This window comes from Sorex araneus, chromosome 4 (assembly GCF_027595985.1).
Source record: "Sorex araneus isolate mSorAra2 chromosome 4, mSorAra2.pri, whole genome shotgun sequence".
NCBI lineage: Eukaryota > Metazoa > Chordata > Mammalia > Eulipotyphla > Soricidae > Sorex > Sorex araneus.
The window spans coordinates 182,101,835-182,123,274 of NC_073305.1; the positions used below are offsets into that span (position 1 = coordinate 182,101,835).

Sequence of the window (21,440 nt, forward strand, 5' to 3'; positions counted from 1 at the left end):
TAAACACTGAGGCGACCACCACCACCAAAACATCAAGTCCACACAACACAGTCTGTTAAACACAAATAACACAAACCAAGCTTGTTCACTCTGTGGTCAACAGAATGTGCTATAAATGCATTTTCCTAGATCTCTGAAGACTAGGAGTAAAACCTGTGTGAGCTGGGGCTGACAGTTGAAGGATCAGCCTCCAGAAGCCCTGGACATGCCGGCTAGGCATTGTGGCTCAAGGTTTTAGCTGGGTTTCGTGGACTCTGACCACAGAACGAAGGTTCTCAGCGGATACGGAAGGGATGAGGGATGTGGGGCTCGACAGACTCTAGTGGAAGGATACTGGTGCTTTGACAATGAGCATGGCATGGCAACATTTTCAGAAAAGGGGTCATACTGCACCCCTAAAATATAATCTTGCAAACCAATGCTACCTCCTTAGCATAAATAAATTAAAAAAAAACAAAACCACCTGTCCAGGGAGATAACTGAAACAGGGAGAGTGTATTCCTAGGGTGTGTTAGCCGGGTTAGATGGCAGCATCAGGGGGTACTTTGTGCACTGCTCTGTGGGTGGTCCTGGAGACTCCAAAGCAACTTGTAGCTGGCCAAGTATTGTCAGATGTGGCCCCGGGGCCCAGCAGAGCTGAGGGGCACCAGCGCCCCTGCGCAGAATAACGGAGAGCTTGTTTTCCGGGTGTCACTCACCTGTAACCCAGGGATAAACCGACTGTCCTTCTCAACCACCAGCAGCTCAGCCACGCCGGCGTTAAGAATGGATCTGGTGATCCCGCCCGGGCCGGGACCCACTTCATACACGTGAACGTTTGTCAGGTCGCCAGCTTTCTTCACAATTTTATCTGCACGAGAGGAAGTTTTTGTTATCTAAATGATCTTGGCAAATATCAAGGGGTGCCACTCAAAAGAGACAAAGGACAGGTACAAATTCTCATCGGTTGCTAAGCAATTCATCTTCTGGATATAATATCCCCCGATCCAAGTCAACGCAGATCAGTCCCTCAACTGATTCAGGCACACTCCAGATGAACTGTACCAGTTTTTTAGCAAAAATAGGATGATCAGAACAAAGCTCCTAAATGTGACTAGTACTCTTTCACCAAATCAACTCATTTCTAAGAACTCACTAGATAAGCAATTGACACCTGCTACACTTGTTGGACATTAGATAAGGCTGGCTTGACAATTCAGAACTTTCAGTGATGCTAGTTAAAAGTCCAGAAGTGAAATGTGCTGTCTACAAACTAGCTAGCTGGCAGTGCATCCAGTAATGGAAGTAATTTCCTAGACCCTAAGACTTGGATGAGTAGTAATACTCATGGGAGCATGGTGCTTGTCCTGAAAGCAACGGACCCTGGTTCAATCCCCAACCCTGCATGTGATCACTCAGGAGGAAGCCCTGAGCATCACTGGGTGTGGCCCCCAAACAAAATATAAAAAGCAAAATAAACAAAAAAAGAAATTTGAGTTATCTGTCATTTTCAGAAAAAAAAAAGTTAATCACTATTAATTGCAAGCAAGCAAGTTCATACAGAAAAATTAGTTTCTAAAATCAGTTCCTTTAATGTTCACAGACTGTAAGAAATCATAGAAAAGCAGGGTATTGTGGCTTCATTGAAACCAATCACTAGTCACAGTAAAATATACAATGGATGGGTCTCACTGTAAAATATTAAAATCTGAGTAACAGAACCTCTAGGGGCAGTGGAAATTCAGCAACCAAAACTTTCAGTACTTCTGTCAGTGTTCTGATGGCCCTTTTGTGGCTTGTTAGTGAGAATCAATTTGTAGGTTTAACAGCGGAAAAAGTGAACCATCCATGGTTTCCTTTTGTCTTAATGAGTGCAGGGAAGACTTAACATTCCCTGCTACCTTCCCTAAGTGCTTTCCTCACTATAACTGGGAACTACTGGCCGGACTTCTCTGACAGGGGCTGCTTGTCTACTGTTTTATAGATGTGAGGCCACAGAGAAAGCAAAGTGGATGGAAGAACTCCGCCTACCAACCAGGCTTCCTCTAGCCCAGATCACAGCCTGTCCCCTGCACAGATAAACATTAAGCCTCAGCATTAAAGAAGACTCAGTTCCACTTTTATAGGTGAAAGCTAGGCCAGCAAGTCCGACTGCCTGGCCTCACACTTTTTAGGCACATTTAAAGGCAATGAAGAAAGGGCAAACGGAGTTCATTTTCATTTCTTCGGCTTCCAGTTGCTGGGCTCCTACCAGAGCTTCTCCCAACAGAGAATCTGGAGTTCCTCTCTTAAGGATGATCTCAAAGAGGAAACCCCAGGGCCAAGACACCGGAGTCTAATTCTGCAAGTCCAAACAGCTCCCACCGCCCAGGAAAAGCTACATAAGGAGATTCACACTTTGTATCGTGTTTACAATGTAGCTAGTGAGTATACAATGTAGCTAGGGCCGACAGAAACGTCTGTTTTCTGCTGGAATTTAGAGTCCTCCTGCCATGCGCAGAGAAGGAAGCAGAGATAAGTATTTTATCCAATGCCCGTTTCTGATGGGTAGGAGGGCTCCACGTCCAGTGGAATAATATGTGTGTGTGTGTGTGTGTGTGTGTGTGTGTGTGTGCGCGCTGGACTTCAGTTCTTAAACGTGAGGTTTGGTGACGTGATTGACTTATCATTACAGCCTTAGTGAAAGGATACAGATAGAAGGAAAGAGCAAGGCCTCCAAGCGGGTCAGAGCGGTGGACAGTGGACCAGCTGCGGGTGTACCCAGCTTATCCGGGGGCCACTTCGCCTCATTCCCAGAAACGTTTTGGGGGTGGCGGCCAAACGAAAATCCAGCACACTGTGCTCCTCGGCCCGGGGGAGGATGAGGATGATGATGATGATTTACTGTACATGAACTTTATGGCCCCAGAACGTGGCTGCGAAGGGGCTGTGGGCACGTGGACTTGCTGACAAGCTCCAGGAGGGCGGGGCTCAGCGCCCTGCAGCACCGGGAGTCGGTCCGCGCCCTCGAGGAGCTCCTCGGTGCAAGCCCCCCCGTACAGCCTCCGACCCCCTATGCCTGACCGCGCCAGGAGCCGTGCTAACGCCCGAGATGGCCACGCAGCCCGGTCACCGGGTAACCCCACCGAGTGGGGGCCACCGCGCGCGTCCCGACCCGCCTCCTCCAGCCCGCGGCCACCCGGGTCCACCCGGCCGGGCGCCTACGCGGGAAGCCTCGCGACGGCGGGCTCCGGGGGTGCCCACGTCCTGCCCGGGGGGCGCGGGAGGGGCGCCCGGCGAGCACTGCAAAGCGAGACACCTGTCAGCCTCAAGTCCAGCAGGAAGTTCTGAGAGAGCTGCTTCATGGCGTGCAATCGGAACAACTTAATGATTTCTCGAATGGTGGGCAAAGGCGGGAGGCGGAAAGTGCTGAGCTTCCCAGACGCTGCCATGACGCAGGAGGCGCGGGTGGGCGCCACTGCCCGCGGCTCAGACAGCACGGGCGGCCCGGGAGCCCCAGGAGCGCTAAAGCCCGCCCCCACGCCCACATCATTGGTTGCTCGGCCACGCCGGAAGCGCTGCTCTTGGGCAGGAAATCCAGGTGCCCCGGGAGCGTGTGCGTAACATCCGGCTGCGCGCACTGCAGGCTGGGAACGGGCCGGTTACCGCGTTGGAGGGAGGGGTGGAGCCTGCCGTGATTGGACGGTGACCCGGAAGGCGGGGCGAAGGCGGGGCCTGGGGCTTGAAGCGGGAGGGGCGGAGCCCAGGCGCCTTGGAGACTTGTAAGCGACCGTCTGTGTGTGTTTATTGTGATTTAGGCGGACGCTGCTAAAGCGACTCTGTTCAAAGTTGTGGGAAAGGGGATTGGAGGAAAACTGCTAGTGACTGATGACAGTTTTCTCTAAAGAGTTGCTGTTTAGCAACATTTTTTGAAAATCTCCGCACTGCACATGTTTTGCAAGTGCAGAAATCCATGCTTTGCATGCAGGGTGCCCGATTAGACCTTAGGTCGACACAGCACCTAAGGCTCCAAAAAACAAAAATAAAACAGAGCGCGCGCACACACACACACACGCACACACACACACACAGGGTCAGCACTGCGGCACTGGGCGGCAGGTTTTAACTTCTCAGTCTTAGTCTTTTGATCTGTTAAACGGGTATAATGTCAATCAAAAAATTGTGAGCTCTGATGTAAGAGTTCGGTGTTGACATTCAGAATTTCGTGCTAGGCATGGCATATGCGTAAGTCCGCAATCAGTGGGGCCTGTTACTATACTTACCTGAAATATGAATGCAGCCTATAGGGGTACAAAGATTTCAGTGCAATTTGTTAGTGACCAGATCAGAAACAGAATTCCAGCTTCCTTGCCTCTTGCAAATGTGTAAGTCAAAGAGAAGGAAAAAAGAAAGCCTCGGTTGAGTACTTTAGACTTAAGGAAGTGTTTTTGTATATATCAAATATTTGGTATTAAACTCTTCACCGAGAGCTCTTGGAAATCCGTAGGATAGGTTAAGTCTCAGTTTAAAGCAGAGGAAGCAAAACCAGACAATGTAACAGTAAACTTAGTAAAACTAGAAACTGGTGGCATTGAATGTTTACATTTCCAAGGCTTTCAGTGACCACTCCTGTTCAGTATTGCTGCCTCTCTTTTAAGTAACTGGAAAAGCTTAGGATGAAAGGGAAAGGAAACAATACTAATAATAGCTAGCTTTCAAGGAGCTTTTCCTATAAGTGCCAGTTGTTTTGGCTGTTTTTTGAATCACATCCATCTTGCTTAAGGGTTACTCCTATCTCTGCACTCAGGAATCACTCCTGGTGGAGCTCTGGGGCATATAGGATTCTGGGGATCCAATCCAGGCTGCCTGCATGTAAGACAAGCACGGCTGTACTGTATCTCCAGCCCCCTAAGTACTAGTTTTTACAGTAAATGCTCTACAACTTCTAAAAATGGTATGCTTTTATAAAATATTATATTTCATCTTTTTGACCAATTGCTGCTATGCTCAGGGCTTACCTCTGGATCTGTGCTCAGGGATCACTCCTGGCGGTGCTCAGGGAGCCATATGCTGTGCCAGCACGGTACTGGGTTCAGCCACAAGGATCTTTAAAATCCCTGTCGTATCTCTCTGATGTTTACAATTCTTATCAGATCTTGTAAAAGATAAGTTAAGGCTTCTGGCTATTCAACAGTTTGCTAAACTGATAAGTGGGTGGAGTCTGTCTTCAATCCACATAGTCCCCAGAACCTGTTCCTCAAAGCCTATCAAAATTGGGGCCAGAGGGGCTGGAGCGATAGTACAGCGGGTAGGGCGTTTGCCTTGCACGCAGCGGACCCGGGTTTGATTCCCAGCACCCCATATGGTCTCCCGAGCACTGCCAGGAGTGATTCCTGAGTGCAGAGCCAGGAGTCAGCCCTGAGCGTTGCCGGGTGTGACCCAAAAAGCAAAAAAAAAAAAAAGAAAAACAAAACCAAAATTGGGGCCAGAGCAATTGTACAGCATGTAGGATTCTTACTTTGCTTGCTGCTGACCCGATTCAATCCCTAGGACCCTATATGCTCCCCAAACTCTGCCAGAAATGTCCCCTGAGCACAGAACCAGGAGTCAGCCCTGAGCACTGCCACTCCTGACTCCCAAAGTCTTGTCAAAATGGAGAAGTGATTTGGCTTGCTTGTGGTGGCTAATTGATTTGTGGTGGCTAATTCAATTACTTACAAAGAAAAGACTCAAATCAGACTCTAATCTTCCTGTCATGGCAAAATACAATATATCAAAATATCTCTGAGAGATGGGAGAATTGTTCTGTTCTATAGCCCCCTTTTTTTTTTGTTTGAAAATTGCTTCATTGACCACAAGTAGGCTGTAAAAAATATTATTTCTCAGAGCAGTAAATTTTTGAAAAAGCTAATGGAAAATCAAATAACTCTTAAAATGTGGGAAAAAAGTCAATTAAAATCCCAATTAAAAAAACTCAAACATCTTCTATTTAGCTATATAGGAAGAAACTGAGATAATAAGATACACCTCTGGTGGGGGATGGGGGTGGTGGTGAGAGGGATACTGGGATCACTGGTGGAGGTGAATGGGCACTGGTGGAGGGATGGGTAAACGATCACTGTATGAGTGAAATGCAAGCACAAAAGGTCATAAGTTTGTAACTGTACACCACAGTGATTCTCTAATAAATTTTTTTTAAAAAAAGATACACCTCTGATCTTTATAAAATTGAAATGTGACTCCCTCCTCAGTGGAATTGCCCAAATGACATCGTGATTCTTGGCAAATTTTATCATTCCCAACATACTACCCTTAGAAAAGTATTCGAGCACAGTTTTAGTCATTCCTTCATTTACCATCCTCTATGGTCTAAAGTAGTTGAGATTATTATTGTGAAGAAATGGAGGGAAATGAGGAAATTTGACTGGCTGAGAATCTCATAGTAAAGTAGGCATGGGAAGAAAACTTAACATGAATATTTTATTTTTTGAACTCTGTGTTCATGGGCCACAATGATCAAGTATTAAACTATTTTAATAAACGTTGAGCAGGTAAAGTTATTTAAATATATGGAATGTGTATCTGGGAATCAAGTTAGGTTTTTGGTTTTCATATGACTGAAACACAGTCACTATAAATAAATGCTACCAAGTCAAGAGCTGCGAGAAGTCAAAGGACTGGAGCACACGCAGTGTATGTGGGGTTCCTGGCTCCCACCCCCAGCACTGAAGCATGCCCTGAGCACTGTTGAGAGTGCCCTCAGCATTGCTGGGCATGCTTCTTCCAAAAATCAATCAACAAAACAAATGGGAATCTTATTAGTTAAAGTGCAGCTTACCACATGTGCCACACAATAACTGAATTTTCTCACCACTTTTATGAATCCAAACTTCTGTCAGATCTTTTATTTAGCATTTTTTCCACTGTCACTTGTCTTTCTACTGGAGAGACACGATGCTGTGGATTAACTTGGCTTGTGTCTGTTTCATTAGTTTGGGAGTAATTACATTTGAATTAGTTGGCACTTATGTGGTCATAAACACACATACTACTTGGAGGTTGTAAGGAGAATATTTAGATGATCCTGAATATGTGCCCATGAATCTTTTAACATACCGAAACCAAGGGGCAGAAATTTGACTCAAAGGGCCTGGGAGCATAGCTTGCATAGTAAATCCCTGGGATTAGTGTTCCCAGCTCTGCTGGAAGTAGGACCTCCCCCCAAAAATTAATAAAGATTAAGTCCAACACGAATACAAATTTTAAAAGAGCAAAACCTGTAGGATAACATAGCCTCAGGTAGTTTAGGTTTATTTGGATTGTTTCCATCACAGTGCTCCCATTCCTCTGTGTTTACTTGTTACTTCTTTCTTTGTGTTCTGTTGACTTGTAAATATTGTTTTTCTCTTCTCCTTGAGTCCTTTGCATAGTTTATTTAGAGCCATGTCCTTTTGTATGGGCACAGGAAGGCTTAAGTTTCCTGTGCCCAGGAAGACTATAAATGCTATGCTTTTGTAACCTGGGAGTCATTTGACTCTACGTGATATTTTCCTCCTGGCCATCTGTTCTCTCCACCTCAGCCTCAGATGCCCTTATTTCCTAGCACCCCCAAAGGCAGGGTCCCGAGGAGGGACGGGATGGACCCAGGGCAAGCGGTGAGTTATATGCTCTTCTGGCATTGAGATGGGCCTGGCCTAAGTGCCTAATGCTTAACTATAAGTTAAGAGCTTGGTCATAGACAAATGCTGTCATGATCCAAAAAGTAATAACTAGATTTGGACCCTGCTAGGATTAGGAATGATTAATCTGGCCAGAGCACAGTAGTCTGAGTCTGTGGCAAGGTGTTGCCAGGAGAGCTGCCTTGCAAGCCTCAATGTATCTCTTACTATGTCCATACAAAATAACTAGTATTAAGATTTTGATGGAGTTCTTGGACTGAGGAAAAGAGAAAAACCCCTTAAGAGATATTTTGCCTGCAGGTGGTCAGGAGGGGTTTTGGAATACCTCTAGGTGGTGTTTCCTAAGAACCTGGTGGGCCCTCAGGAAGGGCTTTCTTATGTTTATTTTGCTACCAGACTGGGTGTGGCCCAGAGGGCAAGGGGGAGAGAGACAAGTAAGGGGAGGAGTCGAGGGAAGTAGAGAGGAGAATCCAGAGAGCGGGATGGAGGAATGAGGAGCTAGGAGGGAAGAGTGCGAGAGATGAGAGAGACGAAAGATTGAATAAACAGTAACTAATCAGCAACCAGCTTGGTCCTCGTTCCTTCGCCTGCCCACCGCCATCGACCTTCCCTGGGCGGGGGAAGCAGCGTGAGAAGACTGGATGCAGACGGCGGGAGACATAGAGCAGTGCTGCCGCCTGCCCTTTCTGTGATTACACAAAAACCCAATTATGTGGAGAATTGATGGATGCCTGAGCTACATCCCCAGATCTAAGTATGAGACTTGTTCTTAGATCATGCTAACAATGATCAACATTCACAGGGCCTGTAGGATAACATTGGCTTGTCCTTTCTTCCTTGGCACGAGGAGTTTAGGTTTATTGGGTTACTCCCATCACAGTGCTCCCATTTCTTTGTGTTTATTTGTAATCTCTTTCTTTGTGCTCTGATTTCCCAACCAGTCAATCACTTGTAAATACTGCTTTTCTCTTCTCCTTAGGTCCTTTGCATAGTTAATTCAGAGCAATGTCCTTTTTGTATAGACAGAGGAATACAGTTAATGCTATGCTTTTGTAACTTGGGAGTTAATTGACTCTGAATGATATTCACTCCTGGGCATCTGTTCTCTCCACGTAAGCCTCAGTTGCCCTTACTTCCTCGCACCCCAAAAGCAGGGTCCTGATGAGGGACTGGATGGGCCCAGGGCAAGCTGTGAGCTACCCTGGCATCGAAATGGGTTAGGCCAAAGCGCCATAATATTTGGGAGAATGGAATAAACAGCAACTGGTCACCAACCAGCCTGGTGGCCTCATTTCCTCCTTCATCCGCCCAGGGGTGGGGAAGCCTAGCGAGATTTCCCTAGTTGCACGATGACTACGCAAGGGCCAGAGATAGTACAGTAGTTAGGGTACATGCATGCATCAACCACAGGATTCCTGAACACCTCAGGGTACAGCCCCAGAGGAAGAACCTCAAGCACTCTGTGTGTGTGTGTGTGTGTGTGTGTGTGTGTATGTGTGTGTGTGGGGGGGGGGGGACGGGTTGGTCTGGTTAATCACTGGCACTGCAGAGCCAGATCAGCAGTCTAACCTTTAACTTGAACTTTGAACTACCATCCAGGTTGGCTGAGAATGCTCGAGGGGTCCTAAACATACTGAGTGTCACTTGGGAAGTGACCCCCCCAACTCCCACCCCACTTCCCAGCCCCCAACAAGACTCAACACTGATGCGTTAGGAACTATCACCTGCAACACTTTTGCATGTTACTTCCATGAAATCTCACCTCACTTGGAACCTTTACAGAGCTCTCACGAGCACCCTTAACTGTGTTTGTGTTCACACAGCGGGTCTCAAATTCTGATCTTCCAACCGGACCTCCTCCAGTAAGTGTTAAATAATTCTTGAACTGTATAAAAAAGATTCCACCTTAGGTGAATCTTCCAAGTTTTTAATAGTCCTTGAGATCTAATTTTTATCATCATTAATATCTTATTCTCAGTCTTTTAATTTTCCAAAGATTATGCATAACTCCCTGCAAAGCCTATGAAATCAGCAGGGGGTATTTTAGTGGGGTATCTCACATATTCATGCAAACAGTTTTATCCTTTTAAAGAGAAGTGTGCCGTTTCATCAGTTCTGAAGCTTTGAAGTATCTGCCTCATCTAGATACAGATTTTAATATGCTAAAATATTATAATGAATACAGGAGTGACTAGCCCCACCTATCAGGGAAGATGAAGAACTACACATGATTAATACTAAACTATATGCGGAATTCTAATTTGCATAAACCCCCGAACGGTTTTATAAGAAAATTACTTATTAGCTTAGTATTTATTTTAATGAAAATGCATATGTGACTTTATTTGGCGCAAGTAAGTTAGTGTCTATTTATAGGAAAAAAGTGCTAATTCTAAAAGGTTGTCACTTTATAGTTCACTGAAAGAGATTTGAAAGCCACAAAGCGCAATATCTTTCTGCCATGTGGGAATTTTCTGAGAAAATTAAATGTGGTTTGGAATTGCCAAATTGAACTTTATAAAATGACTATTATGGTATGTAAAGTACCCTTTTCTGATGGTGTTTTATAATTTTGTATAACTCAGGGCTCTCGAGAAATATTAGAGCTGCATTTTGCATATATTTAGGTTGGAATTTAAGAAAAAAAATTTTTTTATGGCTGTTTGATGCCCCCTGTTTGCAGAGGAATCTAGTGACCTACCTAGAGGGGAGAAGGAAGTACACGTTAATTCTGCGCAGACAGACCAAATGCTTATTCTCTGGGGGTAGAAACACGGCAACTGAGGGCGGCAACACAGGCTCATTGCCGGAGGGAACCACGGAGCAGTTAGCCTATTTTTGAAAAACATAGCGTTGATCAGAATTCTGGGCAGTATTTGAAAATCTGCTGATGATTCCTGATAACCTGTGAATGACTGTCAGGTCCCCTGAGGAAGTGATGGGGACAGGTGATCCTTCTAACTCAGGATGACCACACTTGAAGTTTTCTTTTAAATTCCCCTGCACAATACAGTAAACATTTTAGTGAAGAAACAAAAACTCAGCATGGGGGCTTATGGCATTGTGAAAATGATTCACCTTTGTCACAATAACGTATGTTTGAGTCTCAATATTTAATAGGGGCAAAAAGATGAAGGATAAATAAACTTGAACAGTTTTCACTTAAGGCTTTTGCATGCGTTTGGAAGATCTGCTATGAATGGGAAAAGCTTTACATCCAGCATGGAAGAGTCACAATCTTCCTTGGCATCTCCGTGATGGCCCGACCACTCCCCACAGCTGTGCCTACCAGGTAAGGCATCTCTATTCCTTTTGAGGGGCTCCCAAACAGTGCTCAGGAGGTGCAGGATCCCTTCCTTGTGATTCTTGAGCCACTATGCCAGCGATTCAATGGCAGGGACCGAGGCTGCAGTGCTGGGGATTACCCAGGTCAGCCTGATGGGTGCCCCCAGGGCCTCTCCCCGAAGTGCTCAGGGGACTTTGTGGTGCTGGAGATTGACCGGATGTTGGCTATAGGCAAGGCTGGCACCATAGTCTGTACACTATCCTGTTTATCTTTTTCACCCACTGTCTATTCCTTCTTCCTTTGTTCCCTTTCTCAGTCATCTCTCTCTGAGCCCCACAGTCCAAAGAATGCTGGGCCCGGGGCTCAGTGAGCTGGGGCTTCCAGTGTCACGGCCACGTGAGGGGCTAAGAGGGGAGCATGACGAGGTGTGTGCAGACACGGGAAATAAAAACGCTCAGCGCCCCCCTCCCCCCACCTCCCGTGAGCACCGCTGTAGAAAAAGACATAAGAGCACTGCTAGCAGGCGCTGAAACGAATTCCAGAAGTAGACAAGCAGTGAAGTAAAACAGATTTTATTTGGAGGTTTTGAAGGGGAGGAGGGAGAGAAAATGGGAGAGAGTGGAGAGTCACGTGCTCAAGAGAGAACCCGGGCTTCTCCAAGGGCGGAGAGGGCCCCTACACAGGTCCCAGCATTAGGCATGACAGAAGCATGAAAGTGCACATCTCAAGAGGGGAGGCGCGGTGACACATGTGTTTGGGTACCACGTGTGCTCAACCAGGTGGGCGCAAACAGCATATGTGCGTGCTTCCTTTGCTCAAGGTGGCTTTTATAGAGATTTTCCAGCCTGCCCTCACCTGGGGCTTCTACCTAGGTCATTGTCTGTTTCTAAGGAGGCTACCAAGGGGTTGGGAGTGGTGATGGTCTTCTTTGAAGTTCCATTTTTTGGAATTCCAACCAAGGCCTTTGGTTTCTGCTGGAGCTTCTCTGGGTCTGTTGCAGGGGCCAGGCGAGGGTCTTACCAGGCCTTAGTTCCAGTTTTCTGCAAGGTTGGCCTTCACAACCTCAGGGCTATTACTTCTCCGGGAAATTGACTGCCATTGCCTTGGGAGGGGGTCTTTCCTCTCTGCCTGCCTACCTCAGGTGCTCACGAGAAGTTTATCCGTCCTATCCCTCCGCCCCAGGCACATCCCTGGGGGAAGTCGAGGGAAGTCAGCAAGGAAACCATCGTTTTCTCTCTCTGTGGCCATCACAGCTCCCTAGATCCCCAGGCACCACCTGACAATGTTTTCTTGGGGCGCAGTCCCAGATCTTCACCTCTGTCACCCCCCTACCTCTTCCTAGGTGATCTTGTGAATTTTCGTGGATGTAGCACCCTTCCCATCAACGCTCCTCAGACCCGCGTTTCCAGCTCAGAGCTGGCTCTGAACAGGTCTCCTCGTGTGCCCCGGCCGGGCCCACTGCCTTCACAGAATTGCTCTGTTCAGGGAAAACATTTGCTTTTCTGCACCAGTGTTTCTTCCTGTAAGGCTGCTATAGGACAGCTTCAGAGACAGCTTGCACCCCCCACCCCTGCCCATCCCCTTTCTCTCCTCCTCTCCCACCCGTGCCCTCACCAGCTCCTGCAATCCCCATTTGCCTGCAGCTGGCACACCTGCCACTCTACATTCTTGCCACAGCCCCGGCTCCCTGCTCGGAATCCATTTACATTCAGCAGCCTAGGGGATCTTAAAAATGCAAATCGCATCACCTGACTCATCTGCATACAACCCTCGGGGCGGTCCCATTCCCTTTAAAAGCAACAAAACCGCAATTCCTCCCCCCAGGCCTGGAAGAAGCTGACTCTGGCTCCTTCCCTGCTCCATCCTCTCCCGCCACCTTCCCCACTCCTGACGGCCTTGCTGGTCCTGTCTACTCCGCCCACACGGCGCGTTCCTCGCGCTCCGCCGCCGCCTGCCACATCCACCTCCCACTCTTCAGCTGCCTCCCGCCTTCTCCTTTCTCATGCCACCCCGCAAGGTCACCTCCTCAGCTAGAGCGTTCCTTGACACTTCTAGGAGGGGAAGCTAATTTGACCTTGGACAGCTGTGCCTTCAGGGCTTGCGTCTACATGGCTTCCTCTAGCAGCCCCCTGCCACCCCCCACCCCGCATCACGTCTTAATGACTGTCACGCGTGGGGCTGGAGCGATAGCACAGCGGGGAGGGCATTTGCCTTGCACGCGGTCAAGCCTGGTTCGATTCCCAGCATCCCATAGGGTCCCTTGAGCACCGCCAGGGGTAATTCCTGAGTGCAGAGCCAGGAGTAACCCCTGTGCATGGCCGGGTGTGACCCAAAAAGCAAAACCAAACCAAACCAAACCAAAAAAAAAAAACCTATCAGACATGGTTATTTCCTGCAAATTCTAGCAGAACACTCAAAGTCTATTTATTCCTCTTCCTCTCTCGGCCTCTGATTGTCAGTTTCTGAGGTCAGGAAGATCTTGGAGCTGGAGCAGGATTCCGAGGTCTCTGCTCAGGCCGAGCATCATTCTTGGGTTGCAGGTCTTTGAGGATTTCCAGAAGGTTCCTGCGGGACGATCCAGTGCGGCTCAGGCAGCAGCAGGGGCGTTTGGGGAGCCCGGGAGCCTCTGCGATAGCAGGTGTGGCTCGACCCTGATTCACTCTTAACAAGCATTTTAATTGTTCGGGCGCTCTCAGGCTAACCATCAATCTGTTGTGCATCGGCCCCGGGGACGCCTCTCTCTGACTCTGCGTCTCTGTCCTTGTTCTCTGGCTCCAGGGCTGTGTCGAGGTGTCCTTGCTGCCTTACCCTGGCAGCTGAGACGGAGCTTCCACCAACACCGGGAAGCCTCTGCGTACTGGCACCTGCAAACTTTGTTCACCTCGAATAAAACACACAGAAACACAGCGTGCGTGCCGTGAAGATTTGCTCAACGCGTGGATTTAAAACGACTCCCTCTGATTAGTTCAAGGTGCACTTTATCTGTTATGAACTGTAAAACTTCAGCAATCCTTGGAGACGTTTTTTGCAGACTGCCTGGAGGAGTTGCCGAGAGCACCTCGAGTGACACTCACCCACTCTCTCCACCACCTTCCTTTCTCTTGCCTTTCCTTTCAGAACCAGAGCTGCATGGGTACCCTGGCTTACTTCATTTTTTTTTTTTTTTTGCTTTTTGGGTCACACCCAGCGATGGTCACAGGTTATTCCTGGCTCTGCACTCAGGAATTACTCTTGGAGATGCTTGGGGGACCATATGGGATGTCGGGGATCAAACCCAGGTCAGTCGCATGTGAGCCAAGTGTCCTACCCGCTGTGCTATTGCTCCAGCCCCTATTTTTTTTTTTTTTTTTTGCTTTTTGGGGGTCACACCCAGCGATGCTCAGGGGTTACTCCTGGCTTTGCACTCAGGAATTACTCCTGGCGGTGCTTGGGAGACCATATGGGATGCCGGGGATCGAACCTGGGTCGGCCGAGTGCAAGGCAAACGCCCTATCCGCTGTGCTATCGCTCCGGCCCTCCAGCCCCTATTTTTTATTATTATTATTTTTTTAAAAAAGCCCTGACCATGTTTCAGCTTACTCTTGGCTCTGTGCTCAAAGATCATGCCTGATGGAGCTTGAGGAGTTATCTATAATTTTGTGTTTTACATACACTATTTTTTGGAAAAGATGAGTTGTTTATTGAAAGCCATTCTATTGAGAAATAGAGAAAGTTGTTTTGCAAGCAAGTATGTATGACACGTGACACTGCTCAGCTCCACTAATTCATATTTCTGAAGTATACTTTCAGCTAATTCCAGAATTTTATATTCATGCAGCACTGCTCAGAAGCAATGGTCTTTTTTCCCCTAGTGTCCATCTTCTTAATAAAGCAATGTAACACTAGAAACCTCTGTTAGTTATAATTGAGTACGTACTAATATGCTAAATGATAAGAAACCAAACCTAAAAGTCTAGGATGTTTCGATTGATTCTGTGTGATAAGCCAAATTTAGTCATACAAGTCAAGTACTTCTATCTGCCTTTGACATAACTTTGTAGAAAGTTTCCATCATATGTGGAAAAAAGCAAAAAACAAACAGATACCCAAAACTCCAGGGTTGACCACATACAAAGCAAGCAACTTCCCAGCTGTCCTATCTCTCTGATCTCCTTGCTCCTTACTCTTTCTTCTTCCATCCCACTCTGCTACAGAGCCTCTTCCAAGGCCCCTGACACCCCCTCCCGCCCCCCATACACACCCCAGGCACAGAGAGCTGGAGTTCAAGCCCTCTCTGTTGGACTTCTGTCTGCCCTACCCACCAGTACAGCCTCAGACTCTACACAAAAGAACGTGTCTGTGGTGTTTACTTTGTTTGCTCTTGGGGTGAAATTTTGTCATCTTTCTGGACCCGTATGAAATGGTCACAAGTGTGACCCCGTCCAAGAAGCCTCTGAATGGTGATAGCCTTCTTCTACTTCCCGCTCTGGGCCCTTAGCACCCTACTTTGCGTCTCTATGGCACGATGTTCCTCATGGAGCTAACAGAGGCCCTAGGGCACCCATGGTGGGAACTTGCATCCTAACCAACAGAGTTTTCATACAACACCATAACATGAGGCTCTTGGTCCTAGTCGCAGCTCTTCAAAGGACTGATAATGCATGTCTTCATCTCTGTGCTGCTCAAGCACACCTGGCCCACGGCAGGTCCCTGTCTTGCTCAGATGCCCAGTACGGAGACGGTCCTGACTTAGCTGCTAGAGTGCAAGGCACAGGATCTGCAGAGGGCACCAGGGGCAGGCGGCTGTGAGCCGGAGCCCAGCTTCCACACCTTCTTTATGAATTGTGTGACTCTTGGGTAAGGACTTCGTCATTAGTAGGAATCTAATGTCCAGAGCAGAAAAAACAGGAGTCAGAAGGACGGGTCCATGGTTGGAAACTAGCCAGTAGTTTGTGAGGGCAGAGGGCAGTTAGGGACCACTATGATAGTGATAGTTGGAAATGATCATTCTGGACAAGAACTGAGTGCTGAAAGTAGGGAAAGGGATATACATGATAACCTGTCAGTATCTGTATTGCCCAAAAGGAGAGAGAGAGAGAGAGAGAGACAGACAGACAGACAGACAGACAGACAGACAGACAGACAGAGACAGAGACACAGAGAGAGAGAAAGACAAAGAGAGACAGAGAGGACAAAGAGAGAGAGACAGAGAGAAGAAGAGAGACAGAGAAAGACAGATCAAAGAGAGAGAGAGAGAAATAGGGAAAGAGAAAAGAGTCTACACTAGAGTCAGGCTGGTGGGGGCGGGGGTGGGGAGGGAAACTGGGGACATTGGTGGCAGACAATGTACACTGGTGAAGGAGCGGGTGTTGGAACATTGTATGACTGAAACCAAATCACGGACAACTTTGTAACTGTGTATCTCATGATGATTCACTTAAAAAATCAATTAAAAAATTTAAAAAAGAAAAACTTCATCTTACGGAACTGGAATTGCTGTGGTTGGAAAATTAATGCCTTCCCTGGCATTCCCCCAGCAAAAAAGTTCATTTTTTCTAATATCTGGGACCTGTAACCAGGAGGGTACTGAGCCAAGGGGAGTCAAAGTTGCAGGTGGAACTCAGGCTGCCAGTGGGCCGGTTCTGAAACGGGGTGGGTGGGGGGTTGGTCCGGGAGATGGTCCTGGAGAAATGGGGTGAGCCGCTGGGCCTTTGACGTGGAGGAGAGGCGGGTGAGCATGCGGATGTCCCTGTGCGACCTTGACAAAGAGAAAGACGGCCCAGAGGCCCTCTCTCCAAGGGGCAGGACTTCCTCCTCTCCCAGAACACAGCCCCGCTGGCTTTTGCTGTTAGCACAACGAGGCCCATTTCTGACCTCTGAACTCGAAGATAAATGCATATTGTCTGGAGTCACTGATCTAGCGGTAATTTGTTGCAGACTACAGAAAAGGAAAAACAGTTTAACTATACCAGGAACAAAGTTTTAAATAACGCGCAGCCTTGCCCAAGCTTCTGATGATGCATTATGATCCTCGTAATGCATCCAGTGGACCCCATACAGAGCCCAACATGTAGAAGGGTATTTCATAAATGTTAATTTTCTTCCCCTTCTCCCTTCCTGTCTGAACACACTTGTCTAGCAGACGTATATCTAGCTATATATAGTCAACATATGAATTGCTAATACTCCTCTCATATTGAAATCAAATAACCATTAGACTGGAGCTCCCTTATTGTTGTCGAAACGAACGACAAAGTAAGCTCTAAAGATTACATCTCGTTTATTATGCTGTGGTTCTCATGAAAGATGACTTTCCCTTCTGCAGACTTTTATTGAGCTTAGCTATTGCATATTAGCTTGTTATTTCTTTGCATTATTATTGCGAGGCATTGACAATTTTAGCATCAGGGAATTATCTTAGGAGTAGAATCACTAACAAATGTGCCATTTGAGCTGACTGCTACCTGGTTTCAAGACTGTATTCATTTCACTCTATTTCATACCCCCCTTATTCTCCTTGCAGAAGGGAAGGCGAGACAGGTGAGTGATTTTAATTGGGCAAGAAGATTTAGGTAACACTTATACCAAATCCAGTGGTGGTACAAAACGTAAATATTAAGTTATCGTTATAAAGTGTTTAATTGTGTTGTGAAATGTCTATGCGTGCAGCTGTGAATGAAACCCTATCCTTCTGGGGTCTCTTTCAATCGTTCATGTAGGAGATTTTAGGGAACAGAAATGGGAGTGCTGGCTGGGGGCTGATTACAGTAGTTTATCTTATATTATGCTGGTTACATGATATCATGTTCTATTAATCTTATCCAGTCTTGTCCCATTGTTTCATATCAGATATCACACCACCAATTATATATCACTCATTTTCTGAATTCAATAAGTATTAAGAATTTTACCAGGGAATCCAATCATGACCTAAACTGTTACTTATATAAGAAAAAGACCTTTCACCCCTGAGAACATCCAGGTGTGATTCCTGAGTGCAGAATCAGGAGTAATCCCTGAAAATCACCAGATGTGGCCCCCAAACAAAACAAACAAGCAAGACTGCCCCCCAAAGAAGCAAAAGAAAGGAAGAAAGAAACAAAGGAAAGAAGAACAAGGAATGAAAAAAAAGAAGAAAAAAATAAATAAAGGAAGGAAGAAAGAAAGAAAGAAAGAAAGGAAGGAAGGAAGGAAGGAAGGAAGAAATGAAGGAAGGAAGAAAGGAATAAGGAAAGAGAGAAAGAAAGAAAGAAAGAGAGAAAGAAAGGAGGTAAGGAAGGAAGAATGGAAGGAAGAAAGAAAGGAAGGAAGGAAGGAAGGAAGGAAGAAATGAAGGAAGGAAGGAAGGAAGAAATGAATGAAGGAAGAAAGGAAGAAAGAAAGAAAGAAGGAAAGAAAGAAAGAGAGAGAGAAAGAAAGGAGGTAAGGAAGGAAGGATGCAAGGAAGGAAGAAAGGAAGGAAGGAAGGAAAGAAGGAAGGAAGGAAGGAAGGAAGGAAGGAAGGAAGGAAAAGATTCCCAATTCCAATAAATTAACAGATAATCTGCTGGTAATCACCCCATGGGTGCTGGTGACGGTCTCTAACATTCTTACACTCTCCCATCTATAACCAAGAAGCTTCTCCGTCCGTGCTTCTCGAATATTCTAGACTATGACCCACAATGTGGCATGACCCAGCATGTACACTTCCCTCTCCACAATGTCTCCAACTCCTAACCTACGTGTGATGTGCTTTATTTCCTAAACAACAGTGTTTTATTTTTTTAAAAAGGTCCTCCTTTTGTGTTTTGGGGCCACAGCTGTAGTGCTCAGAAAAAATTAAGTCTCTTGATTATGTGATACTAAGTACTGGCGTCAGTGAGTACAATATCAATGCCCAACACATTGCTACAAGAACATCTCTGATAAATCAGGTAAGAAATGCCTTTACTCCTGTACTCTTGACTCTTGTCCTGGTGGGGCCGACGGAACCCTATGGCATCCTGGGGGTGGAACCTGGCTCAGACAAGGCAAGCATCCTACCTGCTGTGCCATCGCCTGGCCCCAGGCAGTGAGCACATTTATTTTAATGAGTAGAGCATTTTAATCATTCTTTCCCCACGAATGATTGTGAGGATATAGGAAATCTCACTGCTCAGCGATGGATTACAATCTGAAGTTTGTGAGCCAGGCCCCCTACTTTTATGACCCCCCTTCCCTTGGAAGTGGTTCCTGGGGTTCTCTTTCAGAGTCTCCTTCAGTTTCCTTCATGCTCCTGCAGTGATGAACTCACAGCCTCTGGCACAAATCTGGATTTTTATTTTTTATAATTAAAAAACATTTTCATCGTGGGGAAATTAAAAAATTATTCATGATTGGGCTCCAGGCATTACAGTATTTCAGCACCCACCCCGGCCCCAGTGACCAGCTGGACAGGCCACTGGTAAAGGCACCGCCGGGTAAAGCTTTCCTTGAACAAATGCACCCGCTCAAATCAGGCCTCCTGTCATTGGGATCACAGGCGGATTTCTCACTAAATGCATGCATTGGCAGGTTATTTTGCCGTTCTCATCAGTTTCTGGAATAGTCAGCAGAACACTGAGCCCCGGGTTCCTTTCTTGTTGCCGGATTAAGGGGAGAGGCACCCCCTTCCTCAGCAACAGAGGAAGCCTGCCGGGAGATGGGCTTGGAAGTTCATAATCCAGAATACTCTTTAGCAAAAGCAGCCCCCAAACATGAATATCAAATTAGATTTGAGAGTCATCATTTACTTGGAATATAGAAGGAAATCACAAGATGTGACAAATGTTTAGTGACACATTATATAAACATTAGAGGAGTAACCTCATATCTTTATTAGCTACATTCTGTTGTTTTTTTTTTTTTTTTCAGTTTCCCAGCAGGAATTTGGGAATCAAACTCCTTGGACACTCCATTGTCTTAAACTCTTTTGAGAATATTCTCCATGAAGAGAGCAGAAAGATATGTTAGCTTTTCCTCGACCATGAGTGATTAGAATTTTGTTTTTATTTTTGACAGTTTGGAAGCATTTCTTACAGCTTCACAGCTCATTATTGGCAATGTCACATAAATTGCTAAGATGGCTGTCAAATTTGGAAAGCCTCTATTAAGTTGTTTTTTGCATATAAGATCTGTATGATTTCAAGACAGTTCATGGTTTTTTTTTTTTTTACAGTGTCTAGTTTGAAATACTTGGAATTGATGGCACTTCTTAACTGATTTATCAGAGATATTCTTGTAGCAATGTATTGGGCATTGATATTATACTCACTGATGCCAGCACTTAGTGTCACATAATCAAGAGACTTTATTTTTTTCTAGTGTTTTCATGTGATTCACTCTTCTTTATTAATCAGGTTACTAAACAACCCATGAGACGACTCATGACTTCTATTCAAGTTGTTTATTCCTCTTAATAAATTATTGCATTTGATAGAATGAATTTTTTGTTGCAATTTGCTTCTCGATATCGGAATAATTTCTATTGATCTTATTGCTCTGCTCATTATTCTATTGCATTGGTTTCTCAGCCCGTTACATTTGTAATCTCATTTCTCCCCTTTCTTTTTGTTGGCGAGGAGGTGCACTCCCAGGTACTCAGGACCCTGCTGGGAGGCTCTGAGGGTTGCTGGTGGTGGTCTCAGAGGACTGTGTGGTGCCGGGGACCCACCCAGCTCTCCTGCATGCAAAGCCCGAGCTCAGCTCATTTACTTCTCTCTCTGGCCTTTCCTTGGTTCTCTAAATACATAAGTTTAAAGTACAGGAGCCATCACCTCCTCTTAATATTTATACAAATCTATTAATTTTGCATTTGTTTTGCAGAAATATTCCAAGATATCCTTCCAAATGTCAATCGAAATGCATGTGTGAATTTCATTTTCCCCTCCATATCTCCTGTGCCACCAGATTACCCTGTGTAAAGACAACAGTGAGTAGTTAGTCTCCCTATCAATTTTGCAATCCCCCCTCCACCTTGCAAGTGGAGTCCCAGATTCCACCCAGTCCTCCTGGAAAGAGGCGTGTTTCAGTGAAAGACCGGGCTCTGCGTCCCCCAGGGGCCCGAAAACGTGCCGTCACTGGGACTCTGCCCATAGGGGGCTGGTCACACCACCAAGACAACACAGGCACGGCTTTACCTCTGTGCATTGTTCTTTATATCATTCTCCAGGCAGGTCCCAAAACGAGGATGAGGGTCCGGGTGCTGGGAGATGATCCTGGGAACCAGGTGGGAAAGAGGAAGTGTGAGCCGTGAGCCGAGAGGGCGAAGAAGCTTGTGCACTGCGGTGAGTGTCTCAGCTGCAAGACAAGGAAGGCTCAATCCCCAGGACCCTTCGAGTAGCTTTATGAAGCTCAGGTTGGAGGGGTCTCTTCAGGCACTGCAGAGGAAGCTCCTGGCTGGGGAGACCACCCGAAGGTTGCACAGGAGGCTGAGGGGCAAGGCTGGAACAGAGATACAGTTCCCATGAACGTTTCCACTCCAGCCAGTCCTCGGCGTCTGGAGTGAAAGGAAGGCTTGGGTGGTAGGACCCTTTCTTGTT

At 46.5% G+C, this 21,440-nt stretch overlaps 1 protein-coding gene across 3 annotated transcripts in view; it reads right to left on the reverse strand.

The window, feature by feature from the left end:
• The window catches only part of TFB1M (transcription factor B1, mitochondrial), a 54,679-nt gene extending 51,192 nt beyond the window's left edge, over positions 1-3,487 (reverse strand). For 2 of the 3 annotated variants that reach the window (XM_055135076.1, XM_004601097.2), the window contains exons 1-2: positions 3,278-3,487; positions 699-850 (exon numbers count right to left, since the gene is read on the reverse strand). In XM_055135076.1, the coding sequence (XP_054991051.1) occupies positions 699-850; positions 3,278-3,410 (285 nt within the window). In that variant the 5' untranslated portion in view covers positions 3,411-3,487. Of the gene's footprint in view, positions 1-698; positions 851-3,183 lie in introns of all 3 variants that reach the window. The other variant, XM_055135077.1, reaches the window with a different exon arrangement.
• Between the last annotated feature and the right edge of the window lie 17,953 nt (positions 3,488-21,440).